A 14,331-nucleotide genomic window follows, 5' to 3' on the forward strand; every position below is an offset into this window, starting at 1 on the left:
GTTCGATGAATGCCGCATGCGGGAAGAACGAAGAGTTTGGCCCTTGGGGGAATGGAGACAGCACTATGATTGGCTGGATAAAGACCCACTGCAAGGCCTCCGCAGGCAGCAGGTGTAATGTTAGTCATTTATTTGAACCTTGTTCCTGCCTCCGCCTCCCGCTAACTATTTGTTCTGCACGTGACTTGGCGACAGAGGGGAACTCGGGCATCCCGCGTACTGACCGCCTGAACGCGGATAGCGCGTCACTCTGCTCCATACGCCTGTTTGCTGTACCTCATTGCCAATACCACCAACGAACAACAGTTGAGCAGCCAGCACACTATCTACGTCAATGACATCCCGACCTGAGGGCAGGGCTGTGCCAGTGATTCGAGATGGACGACGACGAAGATTTGTTTGGCGGGGATGTAGCCGACGAGGACCTCATGCTCGCCTATGAGACGACGCAATCAAGTCGACTGTCGACCTCATCGAGGCCAATGGCAGCAGTCACGACGCCCTCGACTGTGTCCACGGCACGGACGACACCAAGAACATCTATCAGCTCTCGGAGCATTGCTCCGAATGCCGGACGACCGGTCGTATCCACCTTCCGGCCACACGCCGCCGGAGTGACGATGGCAGCCCCTCCTCGGCCCCAGCCGATAGACAGCAATTTGTCAAGAGGCGGGCCTCAGATTCAGGTACACTAGGACCGTATATGCGCATACTAGATTTATGAGTGTGCTGACCCTTTACAGAATAACAATTTCCGGCAATCAACGGCCCAAGCGCCCATCGACCTGTCCGCCGAGTTGGACGATCTGCCTTCAGATGCATTTGACAGCTCATTTGCCAGCTATACTGGCGCTGCCTCACACTCACAACGCTCGATCATCTCGAGTGCAAGAAATCCGCTGAGGCTATCGGGCCAACAGTCGTTCAGACAGACCACACTGTATGGCGATACGCTCCAGGCTGAAGCATCGCAGGCTGTACACCACAACCATGCTTTTGTATCGGACATGCCAGCCGAGAAGCCTACGCACCACAAAATTGACAAGGAGGCCATGAAGACCTGGGTCTACCCGACGAACCTGGGTGCCATCCGCGACTACCAATTCAGCATCGTGAAGAACAGCCTCTTCAACAACACGCTAGTGGCACTTCCGACTGGCCTAGGCAAGACGTTTATTGCGGCCACAGTCATCCTCAACTTCTACCGCTGGACAACGGATGCGAAAATAATTTTCGTCGCACCAACAAAGCCCCTTGTCTCGCAACAAGTCGACGCCTGCCTGAACATAGCCGGCATTCCACGGTCAGATACGACGCTCTTGACAGGCGAGACGCCGCCCGCATTACGAGAGGCTGAATGGGCGAGCAAGCGTTTATTCTTCATGACTCCACAGACGCTACAAAACGACCTGTCCAAGGGCTACGCCGACCCCAAGTCTATTGCCCTTTTGGTCATTGACGAAGCCCATCGCGCGACCGGCGACTATGCGTATGTAAAGGTCATTGGCTTTATGCGCAGATTCACTAACAGTTTCCGCGTGTTGGCACTAACGGCGACGCCTGGGTCCTCCGTCGAGGCGGTCCAAGAAGTCATTGACAACCTCGGCATGTCCAATGTTGAGATTCGCACGGAGGACTCCATCGACATTCGCCAGTACGTCCATAACCGAGACATCGAACGACTTACGATGGAGCCGTCGACCGAGATGAAGTGTGTGCAAGATCTGTTCTCCAAGGCACTGAAGCCGTTCTGTGACCGACTCACCCAGCAAGGCATCTGGTTCGGCCGGGACCCGATGTCCCTCAACACGTTTACTCTTCTCAGGGCCCAGAGAGAATGGGCGGCCGGGCCAGCACGGCACCTGAACCAAGGCACGAAATTTATGATCATGGCGACCTTTGCGTTGCTCAAGACCCTGGCGCACTCGATCAAGCTCTTGAACTTCCACGGCATCCGTGCCTGCTACGACAACCTGGCTGAGCTTCGGGCCGAGACTGAAAAGGACGAGAAGGGTAGCAAGAATCGAAAGGCATTCTTCCGTGACCCGGACTTCCAGGAGATGATGATGACCATTGAACGGTGGATGAAAGAGGACGGCTTTGAGAGCCACCCCAAGCTCACCTTTCTCAAGGAGCAGCTGTTCGACCACTTCAAAGACCAGCCGCCCGGATCCAACACGCGGGCCATTGTCTTCAACGAGTTTCGCGACAGTGCCGAAGACATTGTGCGGAATCTCAATCGCGGCATCCCCAACGTCAAGGCATCGATTTTTGTTGGCCAGGCCGACTCCAAACGCAGCGCTGGCATGAAGCAGAAAGACCAGATTGAAGCAATTAAGAGATTCAAATCCGGCGAGTTCAATGTCCTCGTGGCGACGTCCATTGGTGAGGAAGGTCTAGACATTGGTCAAGTCGACCTGATTATCTGCTATGATGCCTCATCGTCGCCAATTCGCATGCTGCAGCGCATGGGGCGGACTGGCCGGAAGCGCGCTGGTCGGGTATTGCTACTGCTCATGAAAGGCAAGGAAGAGGACAAGTTTGCCGAAGCGCAAGACAAATACTCCAACATGCAAAAGCTTGTCAGTGAAGGGTCGAGATTCAATTTCCGGTTTGACCTTTCGGAGCGGATTGTCCCTCGGGACATTAAGCCAGAAGTCGACAAACGCCATGTCGAAATCCCCATCGAAAACACACAGGACATGTCCCTCCCGGAACCCAGAAAAGCACGCGGAAAGTTACCTAAGGCGTCGAAAAAGGTGTTCCACATGCCGGACGACGCAGAGACAGGATTTGTTACAGCATCGACTGTGAGAGAAGATGGCCAGACTAAGTTGGGCTTTAAAGTAAGGCAAAAAGCTGCTGCGCCGAGACCGGCGGTACCAGAAGTAGCTGAGACGGATTTTTTGGTTGACATTCCCGACCCGGGGACCGATTTGAGAGGCGCCAATAAGAGTGGCGGCTTCAACAGTAACTCCTCGTTCGCATCGGCATTTGGACCACAAGACAATATACCGGTCATCGACACCTCTGACCCCAAGCCCCTACAAAAGCTGCGCCCGACAAAGTACCTGCACCACGGTGCCTTTACTCGACGCAACGTTCGACTCATGGGCCGACTAGTGGAAGGTTCCTATGACAGGCCTAGGTCCTACGGCCAGTCCTATATGCGCCATAGGGTGCCAAAGTTTGCTCCCAATTCGGACGAATCTGGAGAGTCGGAGGAGGAACGGGTGTTTGGACACCCACCACCAGCCAAATCCCGGACTCAGGCACAAGCACAGCCCAAACCGACTGCTTCTGCGACCACGCTGCCATTATCCATGGAGCCCCTGGCTAAACGCCGTCGCGTCGGACCTGTATCCGCGATGACGGAACGGGCAAGACTTACACCAGCAGGGTACATAAACAATCAACCCGCTATCAAGGAGTACGGCTACGACGAGGAGGATGAGGACGACGGAGCATCACAATGGCCCAAGAAAAAGAGCAGCAGAAGCAGTTTTAAGCCAGCTATGAAGGGCATGACACGCCAGCGAAGCTCTCAAAATCAATCATATAGCTTCGGTGGTGGCGATGGTCGTGGTGGTGGACAAGGCGATGCGTCTGTGAAAAACGAATCTAGCGAAGATGATTTCCCGACATCGAATCGACGGATGTTTACCTCAAAACGTGCCGGCGAGAGGCGTGTTCCGGCGACCCGTGCACCACTACCAATGTATGGCCATGCTACCCCGGCCCCGGCTCCTCCAGTCAAGCCGACCGTGCAGCGGATCCTCGAGGACTTTCCCGACGGTAGCGATGATTCCGACCCTGAACCGAACAGAGTTGCCGCCAAAGTGGACCCGGTACCGAGTAACAGCACCCGTAAGAGGAGGTCGTTTGATATTCTCGATCAGCTGGACGAGGAACTGGATGACAAGGAACTAGACGATGATTTGGGCGGCGATTCAGACCTTGGCATGGTCATGGATATGGCCATGCCGGATGTGGTACAAGAGACTGGCGAAGCGGATCGAAAGCAGGAATTGGAGAAAGAAATGGAAAGCGAGATAGGAAACATGATGGAAGACATAGGCGATGCTGCTTTTGATGAAGACATCCAGGCGATGTCGACATTCCCTGAAATCCCACAGGCAGCCACCGCCAAGTCCGCTCCTTTGCAGCGGACTACACCAGGGTCACAAGGAGAATCACGGATTTTTGCAGAAACAGAAGAGCCTGGGCTTCCAAAGGCTCCTTCGAACCATGAGTTCTCTGACATTCCCGACATGTCCGACATGTCAGATCTACTGGAGGAACCCGCACTGCCCAACTTTTCCAAGCCTCTAGAACCGCTTCCTCGTGAACCTTTCCCTGACGACGAACCAATCTCTTGGGAACCAACGCCTCCACCACCATGTCGAGAACCGACGCCCGAGGCGGTGCTGTCTTGGGAGCCAACTCTACAACCGCAACGCCCGGAACCAGTCTATCAGAGGGAGCCGCCTCGCCAACCAAGCCCCCATGGGCTAACAAGTCTGACACCGTCCCCGGAGAGTGACAAGGACAAGTATATTATCCGCTTCTCGCAGCCGGCAGGCACTGGCGCGAGCCTGCGCGGTATACGCCGTGGACGTGGTCGCGGCCGTGGAGCGAGAGTTGTGCGCGCACGTGGTGGCGCTCGTGGCGGTGGCGGTGGTGGCGGAGGTGGATTTGCGGCCATTACGGAGGAAGCCGATGCTGCCGAAGAGGAGGAGGTTGATTACTTTGGTGGTGGTCGAGGACGGGGCCGTGGTCGAGGACGCGCTCGTGGAGGCCGGGGCAGCCGTGGTGGCGCTGTCAGCTACGGTCGTCTAGAGGAACGCGGCGACGATTGCATGCGAACCAGCGACAACTACGAGACAGATGGATCGGACAGCGGCGGCGATCTGGTCGACTTTATCGTCGACGACAACGATGAGGTTGAAGTGGCGCCGACATCGAGCCTGCAAGAGCCTCTCCATGCCATCACTGATGACGACAGCGACGACGGCGACGACGGCTTTGAACCACGACGGCGCAGCCGAGCCACAGGTGGCGGCCGGCGGCTGGTCTCCAAGAGCCGGAGGTCCGCGGTGGTCTTCACATCATCGCCTATGGCGAGCTCCCCACCTCCTGTCACCGCCGCTCGTAAAAAGACCGATGCGACAAGGCGTACTACGAACAAGACCAAGTCCAAAGCAAATGCAAATGGGTCGGTTGAGATGCCCATTCACCTCTCCCAAACGCGGGGCGATAGTGACGACGACGACGACGACGACGACGACGGAGTCTTTAGCGAGCGGCACGGACGTGCCAACCAGCAAGCACCAGCTGCAACTACGAAAATGAAACCACAAAAGAAGACCGCCACTGCCAAGTCAAAGGCAGCTCCAAAAAAAAGGGCGCCCGCCAAAATGACGGGACCACCGCCGAAGAGTGCCGAGTTTATTCTCAGCGGCGAGGACGATTCGAGCGACGTAGTCCGCGATGACGACGATGGTCTCGATGGAGGGGACAAAGCTGTCATGAGACGGCCGGCCGGGTTTCGTCGAGGCCGCCGGCTGGTGTTTGATAGCGACAGCGAGTAGATACGTCAAAGGAGGGAGTTTACGGAGTTGACGAGCATGATCGTATACACGATCGTTATCACGGTTGACGAATTTCATTGCTTCTTTCATTGCATGTATATTTTATGGATTTGTCTCCTAGGCGGCTGAAACTCAATTTTTTCGCAGTCAAGTAAGACAGTGCTATTTGTGAACCTTCCGTATTGCCAGGAAGAGACTTGGTTTTCTTTTGCGTCCATACGTACTACTCCCCTGCTTACGTGTTACGACCTTACCTGTTATGTATTGCGATTGACCAAGGCAACGATTGGCTGCATACCGCAGATATACCCGTCCAACCTCTACCACTTGGTACAGCACAGGTATTCAAGAGACCAGCCATTATCTTTAGATGTTAGCGCTGAGATAAACTGGTGTGATCCTCTGCAAGTAGGGAACCTTCAACTGTTAGCATATTGAAACAAAACAAAGCAAAACAAAAAACATGCCGTGAACAGTGCAGCATCTCTCTCGAGTGTTATTGTCATGATCGTCTCAGAAACCCCAATTTCAAAGCACTACCCTCCCTACTCGCCTGCTAGGCCATGCCTTCTCCCTCGCTGTCCTCTTCGGCCCCTCGCTCGACCCGCTCCATCAATCGGATCCCCCTCAAGCATCCCCTCCGTATCAATCCCAAAGGAGACACAGGAGAGGAAAATCAAGAGAAAGGCCAGATGGAAACAGAGCGGGGATCAAGGAGAAGAAAAGGGAGAGAAAGAGAAGAAAACCTAGCAGGTAAACGAGCCTAATGGCAGGAGCAAAGAAAGAGAAGAACGAGGCCCCAGAGTTGGTTACAGCTTTGTGGTTTTGTTCTTTCCCTTTGCCAAAGAAATCCCTGCAGGGACAGTCTCAGACGGCTCTTCCTAGATTATTTTAAGGGGTATGTGCAGTTCTTTTGACGTGCACCTCATCATGTAGATTGACAACAAACGGCGAGAGAGAGAGAGACAGAGAGGACCAGTCGGATGGGCTCGGATGGAGGCTTACCACGCGGATCGAGATGGGGGCACGGGATGTGCCACGCCACGGCGAACGTGCAACCCATAAAACAAGAAAAAGGCGTCAAGGCATCGAGGCGTCCAGGCGATGAGTTGTTCACGAAGATGAGATGAACGGTGCCATGGTTTCATTCGCATGTCCCCCGTGACAACCGCGACATCTCCCCGAATAAAGGAATGATGAACAGCAAGGGAGGAGCCTCGTCAGAGAGCTGGCCCTGTTTTGGATAACGTTTGAAACAAGCGTTCCTATGCCGCCGTGTTTGCGTGTTCTTGTTCGAGAAAAGGGTCTTGTGAACCCTCTAGCTTATCCCAAACCAAGGTTCTCGTCGTCCGAAGGAGCATCGGCAGGGAGAGGCGGCCATCGGCCACATGGACTGATTTTCTTTCGCTGGAAAACAAGAAAGTCGAGGAAAAAGGAATGCCGAGAGTTCGAAAATAAAGCTTCTTCTATTCACACGTGGTCGCGTCTTGTATCGTCGGGGTCGAAAAGGGCGTCGAGCTCCTCGGGTGAAAAAGTTTGTACGAGGGAATGGCGGTCGTCAGAAAGGGAAAAAACTAGTCCAGTTTTCCAGTTTCGTAGCTCAGGGCCTGCGCACGTGACATTGCTCGAGTGCCCCATTTTTAATAGGCATCCCATTTGTTGTACTCCGTTAACAAGAGACTGAAGAGAGTACATGGAATTAGATCGTAAATTCATTATTTTATTTGAAACGAAAACGACATTTTTCTTTGCGTGCCTGCTTTTTCTATATAATTTTTTTGTTCATTTTTGTAGTTATGCGTGTTCCTATCTAACAAAGGGGCAGAAAGTGAAAAGTCGCGGGGAGACATTGACCTTTTGTCAGTTTTTGTGTAAGGAGGTGACGTGACGTAACTAAATTTGCGTTCTCGACACTTTGCCAGTACTTGTCGCTCTCTGTCACTCTTTGCACATACAACTTTATCATCACTTTGTTTCCCTAAATCTGCATTCAAGAGAAAAACGATCAGGTTCCATTTGTCATAAATCTCCCATGAGTATGAATGTGGTAGAAACAGAAATGGTTGTTGTAGTACAAGAAAGACACCAACTAGACTGGAAAAAGTACACGAGTCCCATGACGTAGATAGCAGACAAGGTAGCAAAGTAAAGCCAGGAACGAAGCAGAATAAGCAAAGACAAGCCAGAGCAGAAGAAAGAAAAAAACAGTATGATCCTCTAGATCCAATCGAGGTACCGTTGGCGTTCTTTTTTGGGGGCGTCTTTTTCGTTTTGCAAGTTTTTTTGTTGTTTCTCCCGTTGTTCTCGAACAAGGTTGTCACACCCATATTAGGGAAGAAGGGAAAAAAATATAGAAAAGCAGGCAAGAGAAAAAAAGGTCTTTGTCTTGGAAAAGTGTGAAGTGTACTTTGTTTCCTCCTCTTGGCGAAATCATAACTGTCATAAAACAAACACATCACTCAGATGGAAGCGAAGAAAATAATGAAAATGACCAGCAAAACATAAAAACTGTTGACAATAAGTCCCGCCCATATTGGGGCAGTGATGTCTTCCATACGCTGCGCTACAAACAAAACCCGGCCGTGAAAACAAAAGGGGTCAAAAAATATCATGTGGAAATGGGGAGGAGTAATGCGAGGATCGAGGGAAGATGATGATGTGTAGTGGAACAATGATGGAGGGGTGAAATAAATAAAAATTAAATACATGATGTGGTAATACTCGAGGTTACGGCTCAAGGTTTACCAGTCCATGTTGGTATAGATCTGCGAGGTCGGTTGCGAGAAGCCAGCGGCCAAACTAGGCGTCATCTCCTCGAACAGAGTGTCAAACACGGGGTCGTGCTTGATTGTGTTCTGTGGCAGCGTGGCCATCTCGGCGTTAGGGAACAGAATAAAGTCCGTGCCCTTCTTGGTGGCGTCGTCGGAGTAATCGACAAAACCCTCGTCGTCCAGAATCGAGTCTGGTGTGAACAGCATGGCGTTGGCCTCGCCGAGGGGCGAGATATGAGGCATCAGAGTGTTCTGAGCCAGCTGCTGGTTCTGACGCTCCTGCTGCTGCATCTGCTGATGCATCATCTGCAGGCGAGCCATCTGCTGCTGCTGGGCCGGGGTGACCATGGGAGCGCACAGCTCAGGGGCCTGCAGGGCCATGAACTGGTCAAGCAGCTCCTTGTTGGCGTAGTTGGGCGCAAAGATGGGCTCAGGCGTCGGCAGCTGCATGGGTGCGCTGTAGATGTCCTCGTACATGGACATATCTTGGCCAATGTCCTGGTAGGCCGAGTTGTTGTCGAGGCTCGAAGCGTTGGACGGCGACGCGTAAGCAGAGGCGTCATTCAGATCCATCGGCAACGGCGAGAAGTCGAGATCGTCGAGCTCTGCAGGAAGCAGGTCGCTGGCCAGGATGTCGCCAGGCGCGCACGTCGGGAACTCAATGTTGCTGAACAGAGGCGCAGAGAACTCATCGTAGTTGGGGGTAGTCACGTTGGGGCTGCGGGCGCTCACGGGCGTCGGCAGGTTGACCAACTGCGGGGTAGGCAGAGTGGTGCTCGAGGCATCCAGGCTACCGCGCACCGACGAGGACGAACCTTGGATCAGGTTGCCGTCTTTGATAGAAGGTGAGGCAGCGACCTGGGCAGCGCCAGCGGCAGTGGCGGTTTTGCTGCTTCCATTGGTCTTGGTGCGGACGTACGTCCAGCCGTGCGTCTTTTCCATGTGCTGCTTGCGGTTGGAGTCACGCTTGGACTTGTACGTGCAGGGCTTGAACAGGCACTCGTACATGGGGGGGTTATCGGAGTGCTTGTCGTTCATGTGGCGGTCGCGCTCCTTCTCAGTGGGCCAGCCGTACTCGTGGTACTTGCAGGACTCGAGGGGGCACTTCCAAGGGCGCGAGTGGGTCTTCTCGTGCTTGGTCAGGTCGCAGGGGCGCTTGAACTCCTTGGTGCAGCCAGGTACACTGCACATCTTGGGTGCGTACTCCTCAGGCGGGGCGTTCTTCTTGCGGCGAGCCATGGAGCGCATGATCTCCTCCTCGTCCTCCAGCTCCTGGCTGGCGGAACGCTTAATGCGGATGGTGTCCTTCATGTCCTCCTCGAGCTCGACAGGGAGGCCGGTGGCAATGGACACGGCGCGGCCGTCGCGGCTGATGCGGACAAGCTCGGCGGGGCGGCCGTTCACGGCAATGCCGCCGTGCAGCTTGATCTCATCAGAGCTGGAGTGTGGGGCATCAGGGTTAGCAAGAGTAAGATGCATTGGGTTGATTGTGGCTGTAGACCGGAGGTTGTACCTGTGGAAATCCATGTCGACAGAGCCGGCCTTCTCGTTGGCCTTGGCGTCAGCAAGTTGTTGGGCGTAGTGGTGGATCTGGTCGACGAGGTCGATAAAGTAACCGGCGGTGTAGGGCAGGTCGGCAGGGCGGGTCTGCTCGCGTTCGGACAAGTACTCGACGGTGGTCTGGAGGCAACGAACAGACTCCAGACAGAAGTCGAGATAGAGCTTGGCGACCTTGGTCCTCTCCTTTATACACAAAAACCGATAAGTATTTCCCCAGACGCCCGTATCGTTACGGAGGTCGTCACTTACCGGAGCGAGGAAGAGAATCGTCTTCTCGAGATCCCGCAGGCAGACAATATCACGCTTGTTGATCTTGGTGGTGCACTCGAGCAGGATGGGGTGGAAAGCTTTGTAGGCGGGCTTGGCAAGCAGAGGCTTGACAGTGTGCTCGTAGATGCGGTTGGTAGCACGAGCGCTCAGACCAGCAGGCTTCTCGCTGGAAGCGGCGGCGGCGGAGCGGGTGACGGCCTTGGCCTGGACGGGCGCAGCAGCGCGTTTCGTGGCGGCAGCGGTGCTCTTACCAGTCTGCTTCTGATGCTGCTGCTGCTGCTGCTGCTGTTTCTTACCAGACAACGAGGCGATGGACGAGCCGAGGCCACTGTCAGAGGCGTGGTGGTTGTTGGAAAGGCGACGGTTTACAGGGCGCGGCTGGAGAACACGGCGCGGCTGCTCAGCAGGCGCAAAGGACGATCCGAGGGCGTGATCAAGCAGGCCCTTAGGGACGCAGTCGCTGTCGTTGTCGAAGAAGACGGCGTTGATGCCGTTCTTCTTGGGTGACGAGATGTGGGTGCCGGCAAGGGTCTTGCCGATGCTGTCTAGAGTGAGAGCGACGCGGCGGCGGTGGGCGTCGACGACGTCGTCCAGGTTGGATTGCGAACGAGCCAGCTGCGGAGGACAGAAGGGAGCGTCGATGTCGGAGACAGGGCTGGTAGGTGAGTGGAAAGTAGCGCCTTTGCGGAGCATGTTGTTGGTTTTAAGGCTCAGGCCATGACCAGAGCCAGGAGAGCCGATGCGAGTCACCGGGACACGACGAGGGTTGGTGGAAAGGGTGGGCGAAGATGAAGACATGATGAAGGATGGGAGTGGGGGGGGGACTGAGGCGGGTAGAAGCCAAGTTTATAATAAATGATAAAAATGCAGAGTGTTGTGTGTGGGGAGGACACTTTCAGAGAGAAGGCTGAAGAGAGTCCTGTTCCCTGCGGATCTGTGGCTCTTTGTCCTTGGCTGAGTGGGGTCAAGGAGGGAGAGACAGGAGAGAATTGATGCGCAGACTGTTTCTTGTGGTTAGCGACTCGTGTCGGATACAACCTTGGCACTGGAGAGACGAGAAAGAAAAGTGAATGAGGAGACAAGCCTTGCTTTGGCTTAGACCATCGGGAAGTGATGCAATGACTGAAAACTGAGAGGCTGTTTGACGGAGCAGATGGAGCACAAGAGACGAATGGAAGACGAGAACAGACGGCGACAGTGACTCCTGTGAGTCACAAGGCGGCGGCTTGCGGTCTGGGTTCACGCTAGGGCAGGAAGTGACGGCGAGGGATACGGACGAGGAAGAGAAGGGACCAGACGGCCAGACGAGTTGAAATGAGAAAAGTGCAAAAAAAACACAGGACAGGACAGGATAGGGATGGATGACAAGAAGGAAACGTGGGAGAACGGAAAAGAAAGTGTAGAGGTGGCGGGCAGTTCTTACTTTAACTCGGAATCTCTAGGACTTTGGGCTTCGTGGTCGTTGGTCTACGGACTCGGATGGGTCCCGAGAGCACGCGAGGATAACGGAATGGTGGATCACAAGGATGGGTTCGCGAATGGCCCGATGAAAAAGCAGGTTTGATGTTCTTTCAGATTGGATGAAGGCTGCCGGAAAATGGAAGCGGCAGCGGTTTGTTCGCGATGGTTGAGCAGGGCAATTGCGGCCGATGTAATGCACGACGCGTGAAGTGAATGACGCTGGACAGATGCGAGAGCAAAAAGAAGGCAGAAAGGCAGGAAGAATGGCGAGACAGATGTGGCGAAAGGAGATATGAGGCCAAGTAAAAGACAGAAAACAACGAAGCAGACCGCGGTCGGTTCTCGTCGTTGTTCGCTTGCTGGCACGGATTCGCTGCCAGGGGATGTTGGCCTCGCTACGACGGTGCCTGAGGGGATGCTGTTGGAAGTTGGACGTCGGACGTTAGGAGGTTGACAGAAAGTGGGAAGAGGAAAAGGGAAGAAATGAGGCCGGCACGCGTTGGGAAAAGCGAGCGGACGATGGACGACATATGGGGGGCGGGCTGAACGTGGTTGCCTAAAATTGTTCCTAAAAGGGACTAGCGCAAAGCGACTACGCCTCCATGGCAGAATCCTTGGGACTGGGCAAGAGAGAATGAGTGGGTCCGGCGTTCCCTTTTCTAACGTTTGGCGAGCAAAGAACGGAAAAGGAAGGGACGGCGCACTTTGCTTGTACAGTGCGGACAGTGTGAGTTGTGGGCCTGCGGTGTTTGGCGAGGACAGTCGGTCGTCTCACAACGCTTTGGGCGTGCTATTCTCGCTTGTCTCGTCTTGAACAAGCTCGGTGAGCATGGTCCAAGGCAGAGAGATAAAACGAAAAGAAGGATAAGACTACAATAGTACAGCAATAGGGGTGCCTCATGCAGCAGAGGCAGAGGCAGATTCGGAGTGCCGGAAAAGCGCGATTTGAGTGTCCAGAAATCGAGGCACGACAATTTCACGACGATGTAGATAGGCAGAAACAAAAGACAGGAGAAGCTAACATTACGCGACCTCAGGTTGGGCAACCTTTTTGGCGGGCCCTCTCCCGTTGGTGTGTCCCTCTCGAACTCCTTTTGGGCTGAGGATCGCCAGGCTGACTGCGCCGCGGATGACGGAAGGACGGGGGATTGGTTCTGGTGGGACGGATTTGGTGAGCCAGGGACAGTGCGGAATGGAGGTTGCACGGCTTTCCTAGCAAGCAGGAGAGGCAACCGTATTCTTCGGCCGTTGATTGCTTGGGGGCCCTGGGGCCTGGCAGCGCTAAAACGGCCCCTGTTCGTTTGTATGTTTGGCGCGCATGCCTGGCGACTCTGGCCGTTGAAGGTCGCTGTTGCATGACCCTCAACCGTCTTCTCTCTGTTTGAGCGGCTCCTTCCCTGCTTTTCTCTCACATTCTGTCTGTCGCCTGCCTTTTCGCGCCTGCCTTTTCTTTGTTGTCCGCATGACAAATGCATACCGCGAGCCGCCAATCCCGGAATGCATGAATGGGCACCTGCGGTTTTAAGCTTGTGGCCGCCTTCCCTTCGCACCTGTCGTTCTCGCATTGCTGTTTAGTCTACGTGTTTTCATTTTCTCCTCGTCACCCTTTTGTGTCTCTTGTTGTCTTTCGTGCCACACGACCATAACTCTCCGTAATACGAAAGGGATCCGGCCGCAACAACAACGTGTTCCCTTTAAGTCGGTCCCTATCTTTTTGTCTTGACCATGACCTCGAGCCCTGTCTGACCACGCCACGCTCAAAGCAAAGCCAAAGTAGCATCTCGGCCAGTTTCGTCAGACGGTTTCGACTTTCGGAATATCTGGCCCTGGCGTTTTGATGTTGGCGACGTGTCTGCACACTCCGGCTCGCTGACAAGACACCGAATCCTAAAGCACCTTGCATGGCGGGTGGCCCAGCGCTGACTCTTTCATACAGATATGACTAACTGCGGCCGGGTGTCCGTTTGGGCTCTTTCGTTCTTGTCACCATAAAACGCCCCCTTTTGACAGCTTTGGCTCTTTTTGATTGGTTGATCTGGTCCGTGTTTTGGTTTCCAGAGTACGACTTCAACATGCGCCGTATTACGATGACTTGCTTTCAGTGTCTGAGGCCCCTCCAGACCGAACCCAACTGCAAACAACTACAAACGGGACGGATGGACCGTGGCTCTCCCTGGTGGCTGATTCGCGTGGGGGTTGTTGTATTTCTCTGTTTATCTGCAAGCAGATATTGCCAATAGATTGCCGTGTCCTTTGGCTGCTCTGTTGGTTGCCGTGTGAGTCTGGTGATGGGGCGCCACAGCCTCAATTGCAGGTGCATCGACGATATTCCCCCGGACTGGTCATGTGGCCCTGGCTGTCTCCTACTGCTCCCGTTATTCTGGCTTTACGGAGTAATCCGAGATAAACCTGCTATCGCCTGCCGGTTCTTCCCTCTCCTGCCCGATCTGATACTTCGGATCTGTCTATACTGTATTTTCATTTTCATTTCGAACGCCGCCTCGGTGTCAATAAAAATAACTGCTTTCCATGATTGCTTTTGTTTTTCCCTGCTGCCTTATTTCTTCTTTCAGTCACCTTCGCACTGCTGTCCGAAATAGGCAAAGACTTACGTCGGGATGCCCACTGTCAGTGCAAAGTCGTGTCGAATTTAACCTTTTTGCTGGAGTCTGGCCTGG

General features: G+C 54.1%; 2 protein-coding genes across 2 annotated transcripts; one reads left to right on the forward strand and one right to left on the reverse strand.

Moving 5' to 3' along the window:
- Positions 1-377: 377 nt before the first annotated feature.
- On the forward strand, positions 378-5,591 carry SPBR_08068 (dead box helicase; the record flags this gene model as incomplete). The annotated part of the gene is made up of 2 exons (XM_040766306.1): positions 378-686; positions 744-5,591. 2 exons carry the CDS (start codon positions 378-380, stop codon positions 5,589-5,591), a joined length of 5,157 nt encoding a protein of 1,718 aa, XP_040614986.1.
- A 2,741-nt stretch (positions 5,592-8,332) lies between these two features.
- On the reverse strand, positions 8,333-10,990 carry SPBR_08152 (zinc finger transcription factor ace1; the record flags this gene model as incomplete). The annotated part of the gene is made up of 1 exon (XM_040766390.1): positions 8,333-10,990. The coding sequence occupies one exon, from the start codon at positions 10,988-10,990 to the stop codon at positions 8,333-8,335; it is 2,658 nt and encodes an 885-aa protein (XP_040614987.1).
- Between the last annotated feature and the right edge of the window lie 3,341 nt (positions 10,991-14,331).

This window comes from Sporothrix brasiliensis (genome assembly GCF_000820605.1).
Source record: "Sporothrix brasiliensis 5110 chromosome Unknown Cont22, whole genome shotgun sequence".
NCBI lineage: Eukaryota > Fungi > Ascomycota > Sordariomycetes > Ophiostomatales > Ophiostomataceae > Sporothrix > Sporothrix brasiliensis.